The sequence below is a fragment of the Empidonax traillii genome, unplaced genomic scaffold (genome assembly GCF_003031625.1).
Source record: "Empidonax traillii isolate 1590-97213 ecotype Southwest subspecies unplaced genomic scaffold, ASM303162v1 scaffold716:size334641, whole genome shotgun sequence".
Lineage (NCBI taxonomy): Eukaryota > Metazoa > Chordata > Aves > Passeriformes > Tyrannidae > Empidonax > Empidonax traillii.
The window spans coordinates 103861-130031 of NW_020955909.1; the positions used below are offsets into that span (position 1 = coordinate 103861).

The 26171-nt window shown below is 40.6% G+C and overlaps 1 protein-coding gene across 2 annotated transcripts in view; it reads right to left on the minus strand.

The window, feature by feature from the left end:
• The window catches only part of HSPA12A (heat shock protein family A (Hsp70) member 12A), a 49646-nt gene extending 29470 nt beyond the window's left edge, over nt 1–20176 (minus strand). The window contains exons 1-3 of one of the 2 annotated variants that reach the window (XM_027900249.1): nt 20036–20176; nt 6585–6670; nt 4473–4600 (exon numbers count right to left, since the gene is read on the minus strand). In XM_027900249.1, coding sequence (XP_027756050.1) covers nt 4473–4600; nt 6585–6670; nt 20036–20063 — 242 coding nt within the window. In that variant the 5' untranslated portion in view covers nt 20064–20176. Of the gene's footprint in view, nt 1–4472; nt 4601–6584; nt 6671–8484; nt 8547–20035 lie in introns of those variants that run through there. The other variant, XM_027900250.1, reaches the window with a different exon arrangement.
• Between the last annotated feature and the right edge of the window lie 5995 nt (nt 20177–26171).

Consider the following 26171-nt stretch of genomic DNA (forward strand, 5'->3'; position numbering starts at 1 on the left):
TGAGCTATGATCAGCTGGCAAGGGCTCTGCTCCAGGTCACTTCTTTCTAACCTGCTGCTAGAAATGCACTTGGTCAACTCCAAAATCTTTGAGTAGGTGTTACAGCAAACATATGGTTCCAGTGTGAAGAAGCTGGGATCTCATAGCCTATGAACAGAAAACACTGCTATTTCACCAGATTGTTAAATCCCACACACTTGCTGCAAGCAGAGAGGAGACAGACTGATATCATTTTCTCCTGGAATCATTAATGATTCATTCTGAGTCACTGGTGGGAAATGCCATAAATAGGCTGTGGCTAATAACAATACTTCTTTGTTTTTCATTACAGCCAGGCACATCTTCTCTTTCCGGAATAAGTACGCTTAAGGTGCGGTTTAAATGGAGACAAATTTATGTTCAATGTTACAGGCTGAAATTTTCAAAGCCGTCCAGAGAATTGGATGCTCACTTCCTGATGAGCTTCTGATGAAAACTAGACATGATAATTGCTCAGCCTGTACTATTGTTCAGTCACAGAAAGGGCAGCAGGGAAAGAGAAAGCGAAATATGACAACCATTTGTAATCAGGGACTTAAAAATATTGCCATGCGACATTCTTCTAGAGAGAAGCAGCAGCAAAGGCACACGAATGGCAACCCCTGGCTGCAGCAATCTTCTCCGGTGGAGCTCTGGCCTCACTCCAGTTAGTGGGGGCTTCTAGTCAGTAGAGCTAGGACTGCAACACCTTCATTTGCAGTTTTCTTTCTTGGCACCAAAACAGGCAAAATAATAATAATAATGCTCTTAAGAAAAAAAAAAAAACAAACACCTATTAAAAGCATAAACCTATACAAGCCAAAATTGTTCTAAATGCATACGGGGGATATTTTCTCAGAGCAGAATCAGAGTTTAAAAAGCTATTCTGACAGAACCAAGGTAGATTTTTGCCCAAATGCAGACATATATGTTTCTAGGCTGATAGAGATGGATTATGCCAACAGTGATATAAACAGCACAGACCTGTTTATATCCACAGAACATCTTGACTGTGTATTAGAAGTGAAAATAGAGATGAGGAAAGTTAGTGAGGAAAGGACCACCAGGTTATACACCAAGGTTAGAGAAATGTCCTTCCTTACACTTCAGTCTGGCTAAAAGACAGACCAAAGAGTGATCTGTGCAGAGTGATGAGAATTTGATCCAGAGCTGCAGCAAAACAGTGAGGGAAATGAAAGACTGCAATCATCAAAATGCAGATAAATGCCACTAGGAGTGTGTATGCAGAAGAAAGGCAAGCGTGTGTCTCCCAATAACTACAAGACAGGGAAGAGAAAGAAAAGATAAAACCTGAAGGTTGAAGTTACACCAAAAAGAGATGACAATCTCCCTCCTTCCAAAGGCGGGCTGCAATTTGTTTCACAACCACATGCATTTTTCCATTTCTTTTTCTCCATTTGTGAAATACTCACATTCCGTTTGCTGATATTTAACCAGCAGGCAAAACATTCGTAACTTCATGTAATGGCATATAAATCACTAGGAGTTTTTCAAAACTGTGCAATAGCTCGTGTATTCCCTCCAAATGAGACATTAATAACTCGTTCTACAGCAGCAAACCTTCATTATGGCCTGGGCACTGCCTTGGCTACTGAAGTGATGAACGAACTCCTGGCCAGGTCGTTCATTGCATTTTTTCACAATGTCAAGGTACAGTGCATAGCACATACTCCTAATCTGCAACAAGAATCTAAAGTTAACCACAACTATCTTTAAGAGAAGCTGGGGGAGGGAAATTACAAGAGTTGTCACCTGTGAAGTTGTACCTAACACTGATAAAACAGTAACCAATGGTTTGCAATCCAAGTGAAGACATTCATTGTCACCCAACTCCAAACACACACTGACATGAGTGCGGCTACTCATACATTTCAAGGTAAGTATATGCTTAAAGAACTTTGTTAGGTCAACGCTTATAAACTCTTTTTTTTTTTTTTTTTAGTACTGGACATCACAGCAAATAAACACACACAAAAACATGACTTTAATTGCCCACTAATTACAGGACTAAAATCATGGTGCTGCTGACACTACACTCAAACTTGCTGCTAAAGTCCCTTATGTTCACTCTTTTCCAAGGTAGGACCTTCTAAATAAACCCATCTTATCCTTCCCCGAGACATTTACAGAAAAGCAGCTTTGTTAAAACGCAGTCAGAACTCTAAGTATCTGGAAAGGATCAACACTAAGGAGGGAAAGGTAGAAAAAATGTTAGGAAGCACAGAGGACCATGCATCAGTGGTATGCTTTATTTTAACATAAACATTCTCGAGTGTGGGCGGGAAGTTACATTTACTCTCCTGAAATATTTATAAATTATCCTACATGTAAGCCTCATTATATACAGAATTTGAACCTCTTAATACCTTCTGAACTACTGAAGACTTATTTTGATAAATAAACCATTATTTTAATTGAATTTCATTCTTTCATGAGTATTTATATGTAAATATATATAAAAACATAACATACACTATTTGGTAAGTCAGTTATATCTTCCCCAAAATTCCTCCCCCACCAGCCATATTTATTTATTTTAAAAAAACCTGAAATAATTCTTGGTATTAAAATATTTTCCGTTGTTTGAAATACCTATTGGAAATACCAATACATTCACCCCCTGCCAAATGTTCCTCTCTTCTGGTTGAAAATCATGAAGTTGTTTATTTAATTTCTTTCAATACCAGTATCTCATACAATAACTACACAGTTCTGAAATCACAATCATGCTACCACTATAGTGTTAGAAAGAAAACACCATGTTTTGAACCATAAGTAGTAAAGTCAATTAAGATTAGGAATATATTCTCAGCTCAGCACAAAACACCTAGATTTCAACGTCCCAACCATCGACCGCAGGATGCCTGGTACCCTGGAAGGAGAATCTAGTCTGTAATGTGAACTCAACGGCAGAATCAGGCCCTAAGGTAAAATTTTCAGTCCAAAGCACTTAAAGGACTTCCCCAGAAATGGTAGTGATTTCACATAGTAAAAGCTCCACAGACACTACAGAAGCAACACAGAATATACACTTTAGGCTTGCTCAGGTACAGCTTCAGAGATGTCTTCCCTCATTGCACCCAACTTCTTTGAGGACTTTAATTAATTACTGCTGTTGAAAAAGAATAGGAGCTGCTAAACTTGGGTTTCAGCTTGACAACCCTGTAACCTTTCTGAGAAAGCAACACATGGCCTGTCCTTCGACTTCCAGCCTCGTGCATCTTCCTGTGCTGGTTGGGGAACCAGAGGGTTGAAATGCATAAAAGCCCTCGAGAGCATTAGCTGTCCATACTGCAAGTGGTACTTTGCAGCTGGATGGCATAGTACCAGTGAGAAATTTACCTTCCTTAGACAGTATTTCAAATCCCTCAGTTGAATTAGAAACATTCTGCAACCATACACAAACCAACTGTGCAGGCTGACTGCACAATCAATACTGTCTGCTGAGATTAAGGGAGCTGCATTCAGCCAGCATCTTTGCTTAGAAAAATTGCAGTATATCACACTGGACTGCTGCAAATTAGTCTTTCTGACCTTCTGTTCTCAGTATTACAGAACATTACCTACTACTGCAACAGCAGCACTGTTAAGACTCTTCTATGACTGAGCTTTTCATACATACTTGATGTCTGAAGTTATCTTGGTTTTATTACAACATAGTAATTTTAAATATACTTCAATAAGAATTGTATAGGTTTTTAATAAAAAGACTATAAAATAGTGTAACAATGGTTTGCAGGGCACACCTTCCAGATAGCTGCCGTAACAGATTTTGTATTTGCAATCGTATTGATTTATATTGTGTTAATTTAATTAAGAAATAAAAAAATAACTTCCTCCTACTTAAAAGCATCTGAAGTCTGTCCCTTACATATATATAAAGCAGAACAAGTTTCACATTAAACCTTCATTTTCACATTCATGCCTTTTGATTGCTTATTTCCCAGTATCACTAGTTCATTATCATAGACAGGATTCAAATTTAGCACTACAAAGCTCCAATCAAACAAACTACCAGTTTCTGGGCAGAAGTAACTTAGTGTTGTACACAAGCATGATTCCAGGGGATGGGCAACTCCTGGGAAATGCCATGACTTTTACTAAAAGTGTAGTTTCTCTCAGTATCTCAAGATAAGGGTATCCTGACCTAATAATTAACTATGCTCCCTGAAAAATTCTCTATACTCACTGATCCCTCCTGTCACTTGTGTCATCTTGTAAACTCAGCAAAATAAGAGAGGATATGTTTCCACTGACTACTAAAGCAAATTAGAATACAGTAAGATGCAACAAAAAGTTATAATCATGAGAAATTTTCACACTATGTCTAGACAGACCTAGACACTTCAGGCTCCTGTAGAAAATACCTATGGCTACTGCAGACACCCCATGTTATCACAATCCAAAACTAAATGCTGCATTGCAGCCCTTACCTCATTACATGAATACATTCTGGTTCCTTGGTGAAGCTGTAGGCGTAGCCACTGGATGTTGTGCCAAAATCAATAGCCACAACAACAAGAAATAACTGTTCTACAGCATCATCTGCATCAGAATCCTTCTGTTAAACAGCAGAAGCAAAACAGACACTGAGTAACTGATCAGAATTACTGTGACTCGTCAGTATTCTTGCTCTCCGTGACATGCATATAAAATAAAAGCTTCCCTACAGTTGCATTTGTGACCAAAGCTGACACCAAAAAGCTGCACATTCCAATGGAAGTGGAAATTCAATATATGACTCAACATATTTGCTAGAGCCTTTTATATATAACCTTCTGATCAAGAGTTTCCTTCATACTAATTTTTGAAATACTTCTTATCCTATATTGTTAAAACTTGTGGTTTTGGGGTCCTTTTGTTTTTTGGTTTTTTTTTTCTTAAATTGATCAACTGAAGAATATGTTTATTTCCACTGATGTGATGTACTTGGGACTTATGTGGTGGTTTTAGGAGTTAACTATGTGATAACCTTGAACAGGAGGTACTATTACTATTTAAAAATAACGGAGACACAACAACCCAAAATTCAGCAATAAGCTTTGCATCCCATGAAAATTATTTATTTATGAAGAATTTACATAACACTTACTTTGTAAGCACTACATGCATTCTTTCCCCCTGCCTGTGCTACAACGTGGAAAGCTGTTTGGCTGCTTATGGTGAATCTGAATGAATCTTCCTTCCTGCCTTTCACCTGTAATCCTGCAATCCCTGAAAAGCACACTCAAGGGCAATGTAGCAATGCTAACTAGCAGAGCTGGAAGGATTATGGCTCAAATCATAATGATTTAATATAAAGCATGGTGTGAATAAACAAGAAGTTGTACCGTTCCACAGTAGGGTGTTGCCTAACCTAAACCCTGTATAAAGGAGGAGTAAGTAATAAACATCAAAGAACTACTCTCCACGTGCTGATGGGGGTTAAAGCAGGAACAACTTTAGCAAGGCAAGAGAACTGAAGCCACTGTCGTTATCTTTTACAGAGGAACTGCCAAACGTTCTCACTCTGTGAGCAGTGTTCCACGGTACTCCCCACATATCTCCATTAGTTCCATGCCTACTGCTTTCAGCACATTTCTATTTCTACTTTTGCCAAGATCATCCCATAGGCCTGCTATTTGAAAGGGAGAAACAAGAGTAATAAGTTTCGGACTCAAATCGTGAAAGATTTGTTTGGATTCTCCTGATAAAGCTTTTCAACTAGGACAAGATGCTCTTTATATGTCTTCCTCAAAGAGTTTAAGGAGCAAATGTAACTGAAATAGGATGTAAATTAATCAGTATGACAGAAGTAAAATGGCAAGTTCTAGAATATATAGAGAAAGAAGAGAATAAAAGCAAAAAATTATGAGAACACTGGAAATCCTCAAGATGGTTCATGCACAACTCTGAACTTGATTCAGAAAGCTAAGGTAGAAGTCTGACTTTGCATTTCCTGTGTTACAAATCATACAGATGATCTTAAAAACACGTGAGACTTAAAAGGATTTCATCAACAAAATCAGCATGACGTATCAGAGATTAAAACACACAACCTTTAGGGGACATTTGCTTGCTTCTAAATGCTTACAGAAGTTGCTATTTTCCTTAAGAAACGAAACCAGTTCTATTTTGAGCTTCTCTCTCTAGATGTATATATCCATAGGATGAGATTCTTTTCTCTAGGAATTTGGACTTTACTGCTGAGTATCATATATATCCTTCTGGTTTTTTCTGAATGGGAGTTTTCAGGGTCTGCCTATATAAATCAGTGATAAAGGCAGGGGCAGAACTTGGGAACCCCGAGGATCAAGAAGCCCCTGTGTTTGATACAAAAGCATGCAGCAAATACAAAACATCAACACCAGGACCACAATGAAATTAAATGAATGGGAGCTCTGTCACCCACCCTAACGCGACCAAAATTTCACTTAATCCTATGGATAGCATAAAGGGGATCACTACGTGAGAAAGTGACAGCTTTCTGAAGAAATTACATCCCACTAAACAGGCAAGAGAAAGTAATGTCAACACACAATGTATGTTAAGAGTGCATTTCTTACCACAATATGTGAAGGAGACAGTGGAGTTATTCCAGGGTCTCCCAAACTTTTGGCTGGTGATGAGTAAGCAGATGTGGAAACTGCATCTAAAAGCAAACAAACATTGTCAGTGTCAGTAAGCAGAATGAGTAGGATATGCTTTCCAAACGACTATACTGTTGTCCAGTTGTAACAAATCTGCTAAAAAAGAAAGCAAATTCCACAGTTGCCATCTAAAATACATATTTTGCCCTTAAAATATGCTAAGGCACCAGTTAGTGTTTGTTTTAAAATATTTGTCTGACCTTCATGACTAACTTCCATTCTTTTCCCTCTTACATTGTCATGTACAATTTAAAAATTCTTCCTAAATAAATTCCCAAATCACAGTTGATACAAGCATCTCGAACGCTACATACTCACATGAATGGTGCAAGATGTAAATACGTGAATGTAGAAAGTAAACACAAGCTGTGAGATCAAAAGAGACAGACTCATTTTAAGAGAAAAAGAGCAGTTGATAACATTTGGACAAAGCAGGAAGAGTAAGCTGCAATTAGTCCACCCTGAGCCTTTATTCTGAAACTTTCCCAACACTGTCTCTGTTTTTATTCTTCAGTGCACTCTCTGCACTGAAACATCTTGCAGCTGTTAATAGTACTGCAGGACAGAATCCAGCTGGGAAAAAGGAAAGTATTATTAGTAAGTCATCAAAGAAATATTTCTACCCGGCATACAACACTAAAACTTCATTTAAAGGAACAGACCAAATGAGTGACAAATACTGTAATGCATTACTTGTATTTATACCATTGATGACAGAAAAGGAAACAGCTTATTAAAACAATTAAGTACTGAGGAGTTAGATGGATTTATATATATGTTCTTTGATGAAGAATGCAACAGTTTATCAAAATGGTAGAAATGGTACCACACACTCTGTCCTTGCTCCTATCCCTCTATCCCCAAATATGAGCCTTGAGTTTACTGAATTCTATTCTGTGGAATACAAGCTAATGAGATGTAAAGCAGAATGATGTAATAGGTCTCAGAAGATTAATAATCATAATAAATATTAATACATTTCAATGTATTTGTATTACCTATTTAGATATATCACACACTTATGCATAGCATGTAATTCCTAGACATGACTGGCAAGTCAGAGCTTTATTCCAAGATGACACAGAAGCTACTCTCAAAGACCTTAGAATCACTTAGTGAAGATTCCTGTTGTTCCTGGTGATCAAATATGTGATGTTTCCCAGGGAAAATTCAAAAACCCTGCAGTGGGATACTACAGGATATTCTGCCCACAGGGGAAAAAAAAAAATGTTCCTCAAAATCCTAATGTCGCTCTTGTAATACCATTTATTTCTTTAAGTTATAACATGCATGTTCAGCCTGGTTTTCAGAAGCATTTCCCGAAGCAGAATATTTGCATTTCCTACTCAAGTTCTCTAGGAATATATATTGTTACTCCTCTTGCAGTGAAGTACAAAAAGTCACAAGCCAAATGTGACAAGCACAGAGTCTGCTTGGTTCATTAAGGTATCTTCAGAACAGATGCTGTTATGAGTCTCCTTTGTGCCATTTCTTCCTGTTTTCAAAACATTAACTATTGCACCATCAACATATCATTTCTTTAGAACTGAAGAACATGATTTCAGCACAGAAAAAAAAAAAAAAAGAATAGGTCACAATATATATTCCTTGCATCTTGCTGTCATTCCAATGGAATACTGGACCTGAATCAGTACTTCCTGAGCAGACCAGGACATCACAATACTGACTCAGCATCTTTGGAAACTGGCACTTTTCCCCCCACGAGGATGCTGACTCTGAAGACCAGAAATGCAGACATCAAATCGCTACCTGCGTGCTTGCAGTGTTTCTCCCTGTCACTAATTCTTTTGGTTACCTGTTTCTGCACTCATGTTTCAGGGATGTGCTGGAGCAGGTCCAGAGGAGGCCACAAAGATCCTCAGAGGGCTGGAGCACCTCTGCTGTGGAGACAGGCTGAGAGAGAGGGCTCTAGGGAGACCTTAGAGCACCTTCCAGTACCTAAAGGGGGCCTACAAAAAAGTCAGAGAGAGACATTTTACAAGGGCATGTAGTGACAGGACAAAGAACAAAGGTTTTATTGTGAAAGAGAGATTTCCACCAGACATTAGGAAGAAATTCTTTACTAAGGTGAAGACACACTGGCACAGGCTGCCCAGAGAAGCTGTGGTTGCACCATCCCTGAAGAGTCCAGGGCCAGGCTGGGCAGGGCTTGGAGCAACCTGGGATAGTGGAAGGATTCCCTGCCCGTGGCAGGGGGGCTGTAACTAGATGATCTTTATGATCCTTTCCAACCCAAACCATTCCATGATGTATTTTCCATCCTGTCTTCAGTTATCAGCCTGGGTGTACCTTGAGAAGTTACTTATAGCTTTATAGGTAACTCTGAAAATCCTGTGTGACAGTATACACATTTTTTTTGTATTTCACAGAGCAGTGACTGAATAACCAGTGCAATATTCATATCCATCCAACGAAACTGCTAATTTAGGTGGTGTTCTATCAAGAATTTATTCACTTAACTTGTGATAATCCAGAGGTGTAAAAAGTATACAAAGACACTCACTGTATTCCTAAGTGGAAAAATATTTGCTAACACATCCAAAAATGTCAATCAGAGATAAGAAGTTTGGTTTAGAGACCCACAAAAAATAATGTTTAGAACAGAAAATGGACTTGGGTACTTCAATCAAAAATCTTTTAAATATATTGTCCATTTCAGTTTCAAAATGCTCTTGAAAACGTACACGTAAAAGGCTGGAATTGTGGAAGGGCTAACTTTTTTCTAATTTTCATCAACTATTCAACTCTGCTGGAAGGTTAAGCTCTTGGTGATTTACCAATATTTTCAGAAGAGAGGAGAAAAACCCTTCCAAACCCATAACCATTCTGCACTGTGTTCAGTGCTGCTCCTGCAAACGCCCACCTAAATAAAATAATTCTACAATGCATCCTACATGCCACCAGCCTAGAGACAGATCAAGCAAGGAAAATGACAGAAGGCAATGCTACAACATCTGAAGTACAATTTTTTTTTTAACCCAAAGGTACTGTTAGAGTGGCTTTACAGAGTTGTTATCATGTTGGCAAAAGCAGATGTCCAAACTGATTTCATGACTAACTAATCATGTGCAATAACTGGGGCAGCCATAATTGTGATATTCTCACTCTGCTGTAAAAAGAGGCTCTGACATTCTCAGAGAGATAATAAATGAATAAGTGCAGCTCAGAATATTGGGAAGTTAAGATGTGTTTTATCAGAGTGGTTGGCACGAACAGAAAATGGTTTGCAAGCCCATCATCCTGAATTCAATGTCAAGACTTCTTCTCAACATGCAGTGAAACAGTTGTTAGAAGCAAGTGAAATTAGGACATTTGTAACATCATAGTCTCTAACCTATCTAAACCGCAAGGTGCTAAAATATATTTGCCCATGTGGGAGCTTTCATATTTTGTTGAGTTAGTGTTTCCTTGGGGAAAAAAATGTGCATGTGGCACCACTTTTTACAGCTGTGTTCTGAAGAACAGTAAATGTATGGATATTCCAGGATATCTAAGAATCTCTTATCTCTAAAGCACTGTGACTGCTTGTCTGAAGGAAACAAAAGCATCTGCTCCAAGCCAGCGACTGGGAAAAGGGTTGCAAGGAACCTGATTTGCAATCATGAAACAGAAAAAGGATGCCTGGCCTGCCCTGGATAGTATCATGGTATTTGGAACAGTTCTTAAATGCAGAATAACTTATTAAGGCTTCTGTGATGAAAAAACATAATCAAGTGATGTTTCACACGGCTCCAGTTCCAGCTTTATCTCACATGTTTTCTAAGGATCTCTGCCTGTGTCAAACTGCATGCTATGAAAGGAACATATAGCTAAATGCATATATGCATTAAATAAACATTTAATCCTTGCCAATTTGCACACCAAATTAAATGGACAAATCTGATCTAGAATTCAAATTAAAGTAACTCTTAGAACACTTACACCAGTATTGAAAATAATCTTTTTTCTAAATACAATGCAAACTTCTTGAATAAAAATTCTTACATTTACTTATGATATGAATATTGACTGTCTATATCAGGAGCTTGGGTAATTTCACTAAACATGTACAGAATAACTTTGAGCACATCTTTACAATTTCTGACATTAGTCCTAACCTAAGCAATTGCCAAAGAACACCTTGTGAATTTTCAAGGTGAACAGAAGCAGAAGGGAAAACAGAGAAGACTCCCATTTTCAGCCTTTTTTTTTAACATTCAGAGGGTCCTATCTGATTTGCGAATTCCTAAACAATTACAGAATTGTTGAAATTATGAGATCAGCAAATACTGTATTAATAATCAATCATATCCATTATCACATTAGCTCCAATTGCTGGTTTGGTAGATTTAATTTAAATTATTCCTTCTTTTCATCTAAACACATGCAAGAGTTTACTTTCTGTGGTTTCCTGCAATACGCTAATCAGTTTAGCTTTTCTGTTCTTCAGTAAATGATCAGCTACATTGTAGATTTGAACAAAATGCAATAAAGGATTAACCTTTAAGTGTCGCAGAATGCAGAGCAGAAGCAAAGTCCAGAACTTCTATAAAAACTTAGCTGATGCAATGTGAACAGTTCACTGATTGCATGCTTAGCTGAATCTGATTTTCTAATAGATCCAGAGAGCAGGACCAAGTTCATTTCTTAACTAGAAAGATCAGTTAGTGGCAGCTGGAAGACTACCAGTCTGAATATTTGGAAGCCCCTGCCACACATCCCTATTCAGGACCTCGTAAATGAGTTTTAGTGAACACTAAAAAACCAAACAAAAAACCACCAAAACCAAACAAAAACAAACCAAACAAAAACCCCCAAAACAAACAAAAAACAAACAAACAAACAAAAAAACACAAAACCACCAACCACTACAGTTCCAGATAATCAGTTTCAAGACAACAGTTTCAACCTGTTTTCAGAAAGATGACTGCTCAACCTATGGTTATAGAGAAGTCAGCAGGCAATAAAAGAAAAGAACGATACCACTGTTTTTCATTCAAAAGATTGTACATCTCTTTGAGCATCCAAATAATTTTGACACAAGCAAAGCTTTCTAATGATGTTTGCACAACAGGAAAAGAAGGGTTTACCATATTGCTACTAGCTGGCAACTGCTGCACTGATGAAGAAAACCTTATTCAGCTTTTCCTACTGCTGAGATTTTGCTTTGCATTAAGCACAAAATGTCAGAGCTTCCAAACCTAACATGAAACCTAGAGCATTTTACTATAAACACAAAGATGGCCTTTAAAAATACTTAAAGAACAACAAAAAAAGAGATGGAGAGAAGCAAATACAAAAAAAAAAAATAGAAACACTTAAAACATTCTTACGCAAAATAAAAAGATTCCATATTTCATATCAGAAGTAAGAACCTTCTGTTTCCACTGAATCCAATGGCACCACTGTTATTGCCATCAACGGAATCAGAGTTCTTTGTTTTAAAATGCCAACAGGCATCCAGCTGGTTTGCTGGAAGACTGTGATACACTTCTCTTCCATGAATACGGCCATAGCTAGTCTCTGATACAAATCCAAGTTTCCTGATACCCTTTCATAATATCTGGTCCCCTAAAGAGCTGGTATTCATTACACTGATACCAATTAGAACACAGTAATTTCCTAAGTAAAAAAAATTCTCACGATTCTTTGGATAAAATTCTAAGAATAAGACATGTTTTTCATTACAACTTTGACCTTTTCCATTTATGCTTTTATACTGTCTCCCATCACGATTACAGTTTGACTAGAGGAATTACTTTTTCACTATGCTATCAAGCTTTTTAAGTCAAGTTTTTACCATTATTGTTAAGAGAATTAAAAAACAACCCGAAGTTGTTTTTTAACAATCACTCTGTGGACTAAATTAATTTTCCTGCACCTCACTGGCAAAGGAAAAGCAAAAGATGCTACCTATTTTCCATGAACTTGAATTAAGATGAAAGAAACACATAAGAACTTGCAATAACTTTCTGAAAATGCCACATGGGTTATGTTCCCTTCTCCTTTTTTTTTTTGACAGGGTGTAGGCTGAACTATTTTACCTACATTTGATTTGACCTCACTAGTGATTGTTAAGCTGGACTAAACCAGTGATCACCCTCCTGTGCATGCTGGGTATGTAGTGCCTCAGACAGTTCCTTACCAATAGCTAAGTCTGCCCTTCAGCTGCCTTAAACCCTTTCACCGTCTACAATGTAAGGTCTTAAATCCAGCTCCACCTTGAATGACCTGAGAGCTTTCCAGCTTTTGTGATCAGCCAGCTTTTCCCTCCCAGTCCTCATAAGATTCCAGTTTGCTCAAAACCTGCCCACACCCCAGCTCCTGGGCTTTGGGGAACTCACCAGTGCTGCCTCGCAGTGATCCCTCTCTTCCTCAACTCCAGCTCTTCCACACCCATGCACTACTTGCCAGGAGAGACAAAACTGATCCTGGTTTACAAGTTACAAAGGGCAGGCTGCACGTTGTGATAAAGGTAGGTTAACAACAGATTTGGCAGTCAGAGCGGTAGAAGAGAATTCTCCATGATCTTCCCAAATATTCCACAGATACCTTTAATACACACTAACCTAATCTGCTGTTCCCCCAACAAGCTCTTCTCTGAACTTGCTTCCTTCAGTCTTCCTTGTACTATTTGCCTCAGTGCAAGCACTGCTTTCCTGTATCTCTTATCTCCACTGTTGCTTCCAGAAACACATAAGGAACAGAAAGCAAATCATAGATGTACAGAATTCTGTACACTTCCTAGAAAAAGTTTCCTGCTGCTTCTCCTTCATCATGATGTCTGCCATCATCTGCCTCCTCCTCTTGGTTCACTGCAAGGTTATCAGGAATGGCACTAATAAGATTATGCTCTAATTCCCAGGACCATACTCATAAAACAGAACTCTAGTGATATTAATCACTCTCTTTGACAAAACATGATTTCCCACCTGAGAGTGGGCTAATTCATTGTTTTCTCTTTTTAAAATGCATGATCAAAATATTCCAGAGTTATCAAACCCTGGTTTACTGTAAATCTCTACTTAAGAAGCATCTCAAGATGTAAATGTATCCCAAAAAGAACACAATCCTAGATTTACCTTCTAGATCAAGATATTCAAGGAAATACTATTCAAAGACCGAACAAGAATCACTGTTCAGCTTTTCCAGACCATGTGTCCAGCACACAGGAAAAATTACACTTTGGGGGGCATTTGTTTACTTAGAAGGCAAAAAGTTTATTTAGTTTTCAAGCATTCCGAGATTGATAAAGTATCTTGCAGTGCATCAAGCTGGAAGAATGCACTGACACCTTTTCCTTAAAACATAAATTGGAAAAAATACTTGAAAATGTCTGTTTTCATTTTGACAATCTTCAGGAATGCTAAATAATGATTCAAACATTTGTAGAGTCCTGACAAGAAAAAACAAACCTCTCTCACCAATTCACAGGGAAAAAAAAAAAAAAGTGGTGGGCAGGGTTAAAAGAACAGGCGACTAGAACAGCCATTACTTACAGTAGTCAGCACGAGTGATGCTATATATAAATCCCTTCATATTCTTCAAGGCTATTGAATGCAATTATTTCAAACATGGGAAAATAAAAGAATATTAGTTGTGGCTAAACTGAAAAAAATTGTATCACATTTGACAAGTCATTAGCAAAGTCATCTGTGAAACCATAGTCTGTTGATTTAGCTTGAGTGACATCTCATTGCTGTATCAAAAGTAAGTTTGCATTTATTTATTCTTTTTATTTGGGGGTTTTGAGAACACATCAGCTACCAGGTTTAGAAGAAAGCTTCATTGAAAATATAAGCAAAGAAGAAAATACATTATTAGTATTTGTAGAGTAGGTCATAAAGTCATGCAGTCACCAACCAAAATCCATTTCCAGAGCTTTTTATACTAGCACCCATCAGGTTTATACTGAAGTGCCACTTCTACCACTCTGAGCTGCCATGACTGTGCACACAGATCACACAGAGACCAACACTGACCAGCCAGAAAATCAATTGCAAAGTGACACCGTCACGGTGACAAGCCAATGGCACAACCTTCAAAGGAGTTCCTGTGGCTAAAACCATAACAGGGCCATAGTTGATTCAGCAAGAAAGCTACTACAAAAGGTTGATTTTTGAGTGCAGCACTTCCATAACGACAATACTGAAAGCTTTTGTAAATGGCATGCCCTGCCGTTCTGATTACAGCGTGTGCTCTACTCAGGTATCCATGGAAACTTGAGAAAAAGATGTTAAATTTGTTGTATCTGTTTGGCACCAGGGAATGGGTCTAGTCAGCCTAGTCTAACCTCAATTACTTTGATCTTTAAATGTGGAGAAAGCATTAAGAGTCCTCAAACAATGATGAAATCCACAAGACCAAATGGTCACCTTTCCCAAACAACTAGAAGGAAGAAACAAGGATGTACTAAATGACAGTTATTTTAATGTTGCTTTAATCTCTTGACAAAGATAAACATCCCAAACCTTGTAATGAGGAAACAGACACCCGAATATTCCCTCTTGCAACTTCACAGGGAACAGGAAAAAGAGAAAGTGTGGATACAAACACATGGAACCTGGCAAGGAAAGGCTGTGTCAGGACAGGTGGACACAGAGTGCTTAGGACTGCAAAATCCTTGGAGAGAAACTGCTTCAATCCTAGACACTGGTCCTGAACTACACTGAGAACATGAAATGTATCCAGAAATAAACAAATTGAAGCAGTATTTCAAGATATCGTATTTCCAGATATCCTTAGGGGATAGGAAAGTAGCATAGGGAGAATAATTTATCTCTGCTCTCTTCCCCAAGGAAACTAATGCCGGTTGGGGGGGCTCCCACAATAGAAACAGATTTTCTTCATAGATAGGAAGTGGATTACCTCTTCAGATGACATGCAACGGCTATTACAGAGCTACATTCACATAATACACACTCTTCTGGACTCCAACTGAGAACAATTACTAGAAATCCCTCTCAACGTTTCTCAGAAACTGCATCTGCAGAGTACAGTCTGAGATTATTGACTCAGGGACTGACTCAGAACTACTGACAGAAGAAACAGCTAAAAGAAAAACCTTCTCCAGGTCTCCTGTTCTTGCAAGTTCAGATGCTTTTAGTACTGATCCACCCAGAGACCTGCAAATCGATCCTGAGAGAGGCCCTGCTTTGGGCCAGCGAGCACCCAATGACCGTGGCCCAGGAGCAGACTGCAAGGTGCTGATGGCAGAGCACACCAAAACACACCAACACAGCTCACTAAGCCACTCTCCCATGTCCTTGACACACCCTGATGCAGTCCTGAGTAAGGGCATTTTGTCAAGTCCTTACTGAAGAACAAAGGCTTTCTAGGCTGAATGCTGGCCTTCGTATTCAGAGTGTTTTCATTTATTTATTTGCTTACTTATTAGAACTGACTGCATTTTCCTTTTCATTTACATGAAAACCTTTCTCAAATCCCCCGAGACAGCCTTTGAAGGAATTTCCGGTTTTAATACTGATTACTTACACAGCTAACCACTGCTGTACTAATTTTAAAACACTGCAAAGTCACTGTTTTAACAGCAGTTATGGCAATAGTTAAAACTTGCATTTGTTTATTTTAAATGCATATCACTGTGACTCTTAAAAGCACAGCATATGAGCCAGAGCTGAGATATTTTTGAGTAATGAGAGCTATGGAATGTTCTTTTAAGATCAAAAATTTGCCTGGTCACTGAGAAAAGGCAGTTTCAATTTAATGACCCAGGAGCCAGGACACTTGTCACAGTGAAGAAGATGAAGCCTGCAGATATGTCACAGGCATTTCAGATCAGTGAGGTTTGTACTTGGCAGCAGCATTCCCTCAGCTCAACACCAACATCTGTGACCTCACAGCACCAAACAGCTGCACACTCTTCAGTAAAACATCTGTGAAGCAAGTGTACCATTTACAATCATGACCGATGGACTTCAGAGCTCGTTCCTGGAACAGATTCCAAGTCCTCCTGGTACTTCTCTCATTCACCATTGCAGAAATACAGCTGAACAAGCATGTGCAATACGGATGCAACCTGCAGTTTCACCCATTTCTGTTTTCCACTACCCAAGGTTTTTTAATAGGAAAGGGTCAAGTGCCAAACAGAAGCTGAATAAGTAAGAACTGAAGTAATTTATGGACAGACAAAATATTCTGAAGATTTCACTAGAGCTGCATATGGAAATTACCAACATTTACTTTACTTAGAGAAAATAAAAAAAGGAATAGATGCAAACTCCCCCAAAAGGTCATGGTGCTTCAAACCAAATTAAGGTCATGACTGTTCTCATTCTCCTAACAGAAAGTAGCATTGTTTGCGTGCATTGTTTTTCATTCCTTTCATCTTCCCTTATTGTTTAATAAGAGCCAGCACAGATTTTTTAAATATCAAAAAAAGCCCATTTGCTTCTTCACAATGCCTGGAGGCTAAAACAGCCACAGGGAGAAGTTTCTAAAACCATAAATGGTGTGCTTTTTGAAGTCAAATACTTGTGAAATCCCATCTGACACATCGTCAAACGGCAGAACCTATTCAGGTACAGAAAACTGACATTATGGGATTCTTTAATGCTATGGTTTTAACATAGAAAGAATATTTTTAAGAAAGGAAAAGTTGCTTTGTGCATTTATAGATATAATAGGCAAAATCATAGCAGAGGGCAGCAAAAAGGAGTTAATCACCCAGAACAGCTTAAAAGAATAAGTAATTGGAAATTTTAAAATATTTGACCAGATCTGTAACTTCAAAAGGGGGGGAAAATGGTATTCACACTTAATTACAACAGCAGATATGACATCCAGGAGGGACCTAAAAAATTTCAACAGCACTCCAATGACAGTAGGAGAAGTTGGCCATGGCAGATCACATCAATTCAATGAAATAAAGAACTATTTGGCAGAAAAGAGCACAAGATGAGACACCAGTCAAGTCCCATATAACCCCAACCACCAGTGACACAGTTAGAGAGCAAAACATATCCTAAATCTTGACATGTACATGCAGGGATCAAGTCTTTTATAGCTGAGGTAGCATTCTGGTTTTCCTGCACAGAGCCGGCCTCTCAGAGGCTGCTTTAACTTGAGCCGACACACCCGAGGCTGCAGCAACCTCCTCCAGCACCTGGTGACACTTGTATTTGACTGACAGCCCGGTCACGCCCTGTGGGCAAGGATGAAGCCCTCTGACACCATACACACATCAGCTACAAACGCCTCTGGACACAAGAGACCTCTTGGGGCCTCACCACAGCTGACTGAAGCGTTGGGGAGACTCTGCAGGTACAGAGCAAGGCAGCTCTGTTGATCACCAACTACTGTCCCTTGGGAATGAACTAAACATTCAGACTGAAAGCTCACAGGGTGACAGTATCATAAAGGAAAACTTGTCAGCTCAACCAGCATTACCCAATCATGAGCCAACGGCTTTAGAATGGCAGAAGTCAGTATAATTAGAAGCTTTACATGCAATAGCTCCTGGGCATGACCAATTTCACCCAGGCTCACACTAACCAAGCTGCAGATACCGCAGTGCTGTGCTAACTGAAGCTGTAACAGCGATCAGCAGGCACTGCACACAACACTCAGCTAGCTATGTTACACACAGGTATTTCTTTACGCATTCTACTGTGCTGCAGTAAGTGACTGCAGCATCAATACTGTCAATACAACATGCACCAAATCATGTTTTATCCCTGAAGCCTTTTTTCCTCTGACAGCTTCAGCATTCCAGTGCATGGAAAGAACATAAAGATTTCTGACATAACAAATTATTGCTTTACTACTGGTCTTCAATCTTCTAACAAAATCCCTTCTGTGCAAATTCTCCTTATGTCACAAATTACTTCATTTCATTATTGCATTGCGCTAACCTTGCAAGCTGGCAGTAAACAAAACACACGATACCCTGTCATTTGAAAGACAAATGAATCCATCAGTCTATTCTTCCCTTTGTCAGCTGCATGCTAGAAAATTGTCACAGGTTACTTTAAATCAGATATTAGAGACTTTACTTAGGAAGCACTGAGAGAACATTTAGATGGGGGGTGGGGAGAGAGAGAAAAGCCAGTAGAGCAGGTCATCTTGGAGACTCAAAGAGTTTCTAAGTATTGTAGTCTGGTTGGTTTTTCGGTTTTTTTCCCCCAATGAATACTTTATTACTCTTTTACTCCACTTGCACTGAAATTAAGCTATGTTATTCCAAATGTTCCCCAAATACTATTATGATCAAACCCAACTTTTTAAGTTTCCCCATACATTGCTACCAGCACTTTTGGCTTAGCTTTACACTTTCCTCAGACCTTTACAGCATACAGTGAGGAAGAAGGGATGGAGAACTCGAATGAAATCAGGCTGAATCTGCATTTCCCTTATTCACCCACGTCATTTGTACCCTAGGAACCCTCTTCCCTCCCCCAGCTCCCTGTCCGCACAAGGAGAGACCACCCCTGTCCTGCAAAGGCTGTGTTATATTTATGAAGCACAGTGTAACCACAAATAGACCAAACCCACAAAATCCTTGTTTCATGCAAAACAAGGTTCAGCTCATTGTAAAGTTTGCAAAATCAGAGACAGGCGGACTCGCTAACGTGGTAAAACGCCCCCCTCGGGGCTTCCCCCCCCCTACACCTCGCTGGGAGCTCCCCGGTCCCCGACGATGCGCCGGGATGCTCAGGCGCTCAGCCCAGAAAGCGCTCTCTCTCCCACCCAGCTGCCAGGTCTTTCTCTCCCAGTGCACCAGGCTATTCGCTATAGCGGGGTGCTGCCTCTATGTCAGCAGCAGCCCCTGATCTCCTCTCTAAGCCCTCCCTCTTCTCCCTCGGCAAAGGGGCACCCGGACTGGCGGGGGGAGACGAAGCCACAAAGGCCCGGCCGGCGGGGATGCCGCGCCCGCCGCAGTGCCCCGGGCAGGGCTCCCGGCCCGCCTCGCCCGCCGGCGGTGCCGCCGCATTGTTCTGTCACCTGGACCCCCCCGCGCTGCTGCACCGCCTCCCCGGGGACGGCCCGGGATGGAGGACGAGCCGCGGGGCTGCGGGGGGGGTTCCGCGCTCCGCAAGGAGCATCCCATCCCATCCCATCCCATCCCATCCCATCCCATCCCGCCCCGCTGCCACAGCCGGCGCTGCCCCCGGGGCTCCCCCGGGCCGGGGAGCGAGGGCCGGCGGCCCTGCCCTGTCTGCGCGGCACAGCCCGGCCGGCGGGGCCGGGACATTGTCCGCCGTCTCCCCGCCCCCGGACGGGGCTCCCTCCGGCTCCAGATCGCTTCCCCCGGTCCGCCGGGGCCGCGCCGGGCTGCAGCGCTCCTGCATTGCGGCGGGGCCGGCGGAGCCGAGCGGGGCCGGGCAGCGCCGCCGCTCCCCCCTTACCTGCAGCTCCGCTCTCCGTCTCCGACATGGCACGGGCCGGAGCTGCGCTGCCCAGCCCGGGGGAGGCTCCGCTCCTTCCTCCCGTCCCTACCCCGCTGCGCCTTCCTGCGGGCGGTGCGGAGCCAGGGAAGGCGGTGCGGAGCCAGGGAAGGCGGTGCGGAGCCAGGGAAGGCTTCCCGCGCCGGCTGCGGGGCTGCACCGCCCCTCCCTCCCTCCCTCCCTCCCCGCAGCCGCACAAGGGACCGGCGGGGGGCGGCTCCGAGGGACTGCCTAGCCACAGCTGCGGATTTCACGGCTGCTGAAGCAGAAACGCCTCTACGGTGACAGATATGGAAAGAGACCCCTCTTCGTGGCCCCTCCCTCGTCCCTCGGCGCCGGGAAAGGGTGCTGGAATCCTGCGGGAGACGGAGCCGTGAGGATGCTTGCAAAGGTTACACCGGGAGCTGGCCGTGGGATTGTTAGGGGTGTATAGGTACAGGTAACCTGAACAGTCACACATCATTAACAGGTCCCCCCACGTCATGGATTATGGGGTGACTTTTACAACACGGGATTCTTTTCATTTGTCTTTGGAGTGAACTCTTCCCTGTGGTTCTGCGGTGTCATCAAGCCAGAACCTGATGTTTCCAGTGATTTTTAGCTACTTGTTTCCAGGACATGGGAGAGAAACACACCTGCTGTCACTTGACCCATGATTAAGTTTAAGAATTTTCCAAACTATGTAAGAGGCCATTACAAACACAAGAATAAAAATAAGGCTGGTATCCTCCCATGAACAATCCTGGAGCCAGAGAAAGAGTTCTGTTTTCCTCCCATACTTCATCGTCTATTTCTCCTTTGCTTTCCAGCCTCAGCAGCCAGTCACATTTTGAAAGCACTGCCAGCAATTCACGTGAAATAAATAAAGGCATTAACTCCAAGCACAGCCTCAGTTCCTTGACAATTCCTAGGCTCAGGAGGTCACTGACATTCATTGCAGTGTAAAATCCACCCAGAGTTCTCCCAAGTCCTCTCGCCAAAGCTGTTGCTCACACAAGGCAGGATCCCTGGGAAACCCCTGGAGACTAGGGAATTTTGAAGTAAAATGCCAGACACTGCAGGTGCTTACTCAGCACCTCCCTCTGTCCCTGGTTTCTTGCTTTCACGGCATTTTCTCTGTTCCCTGTGAGTTTTATTGCCTCTGAGGACAGAAGGTGTGGGCACAAAAGTTAAAGCACTAAACTCCTTCACATCTGCACATCTGACTCCTCTCAAAGGCCTTCACCAACCCGGTACACACTAAAAAGACTACCTCTCTCTGAAAGTGTCTCATCCAGGGAAAAAGCTGAACTCAGTTCTCCACCTCCCAAAATCAGCAGCCCAAAGGGATTTTCTACACTGTTGAGGAGGAGAGAGGGAAGGAGCACTGTGGAACAGCAGCTCATTCCACTGTTCACACCAGCTGTAAGCTTAGGTTCCCTGGGACACTCAGTAACATGGGGATCACCCACAATTTGCCAAAACCCGAGGACACCGTGCAGTGAGACAGCATGCACTGGGATTGCCGCTTCCTGCTCTTCCCTCAGCTCCACACCAGGCAACAAAGGGGAACATCTGGCCAAGAGTTGGCTTTAATTACCTATTCTGAGTCAGGCTGAATATTTACACTGTCATTAAACAGCCTCGGAAATAAGAAACCAAACAACTCCAATACTTGGTTTCCTGACAAGAGACTTAAATAGCAGAAACTTTTCCTTCAAATGAAAAGCTTCAATAGCAACTAATGGTAGGCTTCAAACATGTATTGAGATGATTAACTAAGACAGAGGAAAAGAAGCAATCAAGAAACACATAAACACATACACAAATAATATACTTTGTGGGAAAAAACAAATACTGTATGCAGGCTAATTCCACAATCACTCAAGCAACAAGACAACACACATAAAAATAGCATTTGCTGGGTATAGACATCTTTCCGAATGTCGAGGCAGTGACTGCATTATTCAGTATCAGGCCAGGTTGCCTAAGTTACACACTCAGCTGTAGGTGTTTTGAATAATGCAGAAGGAGAATATTTGAAGGCATGTGACTGACTAGCTAGTTTCAGAAATAAGACCTTTTATGGTAGGTCCTTTTAAAACCATGTTAAAAAGAGATGCATTTAAAGTAAAATTAGATTGTCAATCTGAAATATAAAATTGAGAACTAAGGCCCCTTAAATTTAGTTTTGTTTTATATAGATAAAAATTATATAAAAATTAATTGTAGAAAAATAAAATATTTCATTAGTTTTACCTTGTCATCTCTCTCTCCCCTGGAAATGAAAAAAAGAACATTTCATATGAAAGAAAAAAGTCTAAATATAGTGACTAAAATGTAAAAATGGATGGACGGATTTTGAAAAAGATGGAATAAATCAAGTCATCTACATCCTCTGAACACCTGTTCATACAAACACCTCAGGTTTATCCATACACAAGATTGCATTTTAGTGTGGATCTGGAAAGAATTTTTTTCTTTCTCAGTGAAGTAACATGAGCTAGCTTAGTACACTACAGGAGAGTAGTAGCAGAAAGAAAACCTTTTTTTGACCGTGAAACATCAAAGTGTTATTCCATCAGACAACCAAGGCACCCATCAGTGTTCAACTCAAGCACCAACGCAGTTGCTGTGGTACTACTGTGACTATGGGGAAAAGCATGATTTCTGAAGTAGCTTGGGGCAGATGTCTGCTTTAAGTTCCCTCTCAGCCATCTACTTTGGACTGAACACCCCTCAAGCACAATCAAGAAGTGATTTAATATACCGTATTTTGCACCTGCAGCCTAGGTGATCCCCAGAAAGCTGCATTCTCAAACCATTCAATTCATCACACAACGGGTTCAGATATGCTGGCAGACACTGACAGTACAAGAGCAAGAGCTGCCTAACCTAGCTCTGATTTTAGCAGGGCTACCACATATGTGTTATCCATCAGCATCAACCAAAATTTCATGAGAGAACTGAAGATCACCAGGGTGCCCTTTCAGGGCCATACCAGCACGTTGTGAGAGCTACAGAAAACTGTGGCTACTCAGTGAAAAGAGCTATATGCTTCTTACTTACGAGTCTAAGTGAGGGTCTAAGTGAGGCACTGATGGGGTAGCACGGAGAATCAGTGAGCTGGAAACATGAGGCTCAGAGATCTGGAGGAAATACAGGCATTTGAATATTGCTTTCAGTGCACCTGACAGCACGATGTACAGACAGTATATCACAGACACAGAAACCAGTGCACCGCTGAAGCCCAGCACCCAGCCCAATTCTGGTGCCAGGGAGAGTTGTGTCTTTAAAAACTACACCACGTTTAAAACAAAAGATTAGAAAGCAGGTAAGCATGCCTTGTGTCTGGACAGCAAGATTATGAGACAGCATGCAAGATTATGAGGAATGCCTCATAAAGCACTATGTTTAACTGCTCAATTCAAATTCCTAGATTGTTTCTTACAATCAAAGTTTCCTCCTATATAGTTTCTGGAGCATCATTAAACATGCAATACCCGGGTTCTGTTTGTCCCCTGCATAACTGTTATTGCAGTCTCCTCCTTCATTCCAGCTGTACAGTTTTTCAGCTTACAGCACTTAATTCTCTCTCCAGTTCTGCTTATTGGTTCATGTGCTAAAAAACTTAAAAATTATTTTCATTACGGAGTCAACTGGCAATCTGTTACCCTAGATGCAGTTTTTATCTTCCCCTTTCCTAAAAGCAGCCTTTTATTTTAATACTCAAGAAGTCTCTGTAAAGATAAGAAGAATGAAAAACTATTAATCACTGTCACAGCCTTTCAATAAAGAAGCTTATTGTGCACATAGGAATACGAAGGATTTCTTCAAAAGGAACAGGTTATATAATTTTCACCTATCTTTTATACATTTCTCATTCCTGATATCCTGGCATCTGTTTAAAGTGTATCCCTCTGGGAACACTGCTGGCATAGAGTTCTCCAGCATTTCACAGCAGGATGGTTTTTCAGTGAAACTGCTGCGCTGGGGACAGTGGAAGTGTGGCTCTGGTGCTCACAAATCTCTGGCAACACGCTAACTCATTTGGAGAGTACTTTCAGGTATGACAGCCCTCAGCACTGCTTGCACTGTTTGTGTGTGTCCAGCACTCCCATCATATACATGTTCTAGAGTCTTCCCATGGATCACAGTGGAATGTGTAGCAGCTGTGTGCACAGAATTAAAACATAAATTCAATCCCAAAGAGTTCCCACTCATGTTGTATGTCCTGAACACCTTTTCTTCTTAAATTCATTGCCCTTCCTCTACTCTGGGTGTCTTAAAAGCAGAACAAAGCCAAAGAAACACAAACCACAAACAAACAAACCCCAAGAAGAAACAGATATATTATATAACTTAACATGATCATACCATCATCTGTTATTCTCCAAATATGCACCCAACTATATATGGTAAAAAATGCCATTCTGTCAAGGCATTTTTAAAATATCAACCAGATTGTGCATCCATACTGCCTTGTTTCAACACACATTTCTTATCACTTCTAAAGAAACAAAGCTCTGTATGCATCAAACAATAAATTGGTTTTATTCCATGGTTCCTGTGGACATACACACTGCTCAAGTAAGTGATGAGTATGTTGGCTCCCAGTGAAGTCAATAAAAGTGGCAAATGTCTCAAGCCACCTCTAAAAATAAGGAACTACAGTTGGGTAGGACAAAATTCTGCAAAGTTTTGCCTGCCTTTTTCAAACGACCTCTGCTCTAGAGAACACGTTATACCCCCCAGGTGGCGTGTTTAGGTGTTATTGTTCATACCCGTGCTTTGCAGACTGCTTCACTGCATTATATAGCATTAGCAAAACTGCAGTGGTATTTGCAGAGCAAGTTATAATTCTGTCCCTTAAAATCATCCTGTACCAGCTCAAGAATACTGAATTTGCCCAAGTACAGGACTCAGAGAATTAGCAGTCAAGTGACATAGGAATACATAGTGAGTACATTCTCTGACTGTGCACCTGTGATAGATAAAAATGTCATCACAGAAATCCACACAACATATGACAGTTACTAAACTCCTACCTAATTGCTTTCTGAAGCTTCCTGTGGTCCAATTAACTACTAGAAAGAAAAGACAGAATACTGGAAGATAAGCAACACATGATTGCCATGATACTCAAACCAAATTGTGTCTGAGGGGAAATCTGAAACTAGTATTATATGCATTTTCCATAGATTGATTACTCACAGGAAACAGACATTTATATTTCCTGTAGGAACATAGCAGGTTAATGGGTTTGGGTTTGTTTGGGTTTTTTTCCCCTAAAATATTCAAGAAACTGTGGGGGGATTATCCAAACATAATGAAAATGTCACCCAGATCCTCCAGATTAGTACAAAATAAATTGGAAGAGTGGGAACTATGATGCACATTATATGTCATGCATCTCACCCTCTATCTGTAGGGGGTAGAAGTGGTTATGCTGAGATACATATTTACAGAGGAATATAAGAAGTTTAAAGGCCAACTGAATAAATGCAGATGAAAAAACTCATAGAGTAAATGAGAAATAACAATATCAGTTTTACAAGAAACTACTTGCAGCATAGAGAGGAATCTGTATAAGGCTGGACAAATTGATTACTTCCCGGAGTAAATCTTAATGAATTCCACTTACCTCCAACTTCCATCTGACATTTAGCAATGCAGCAGGACTAGGACAGTTTACATTTTGAAGGGAAATAAAGAATAAGCAAAACCCCTCTGACCCTCTTAAGAAGTGCCTGGTGAATACTGAAAATGATTTTAACACTACAAATATATTTTGATAGGTTTTACAACCTTTAGCATTTCATATATGTGAACATTATATGATTTGATTATTACTTCTAAGAATATTATCCAAAAAGAAAAGGCTAAACTGTTATAAAAGATGTTTTGCATATATATGTCTTTGAAATGCTCATGAAATGTAAATCCTCAAATATAAGTGATGCTAGATCTTTTTCAGAGCATAACTATTTTTAAAAAGAATATTTGATAGAAATTTAAATTTAGAACATCAAATGGTTCCGATCATGGTTAGAATTAGCATAGTAAATCACATAGAGGAAAGAAAAATAGATATGCTCCTAGACATAGTAGAAATAGA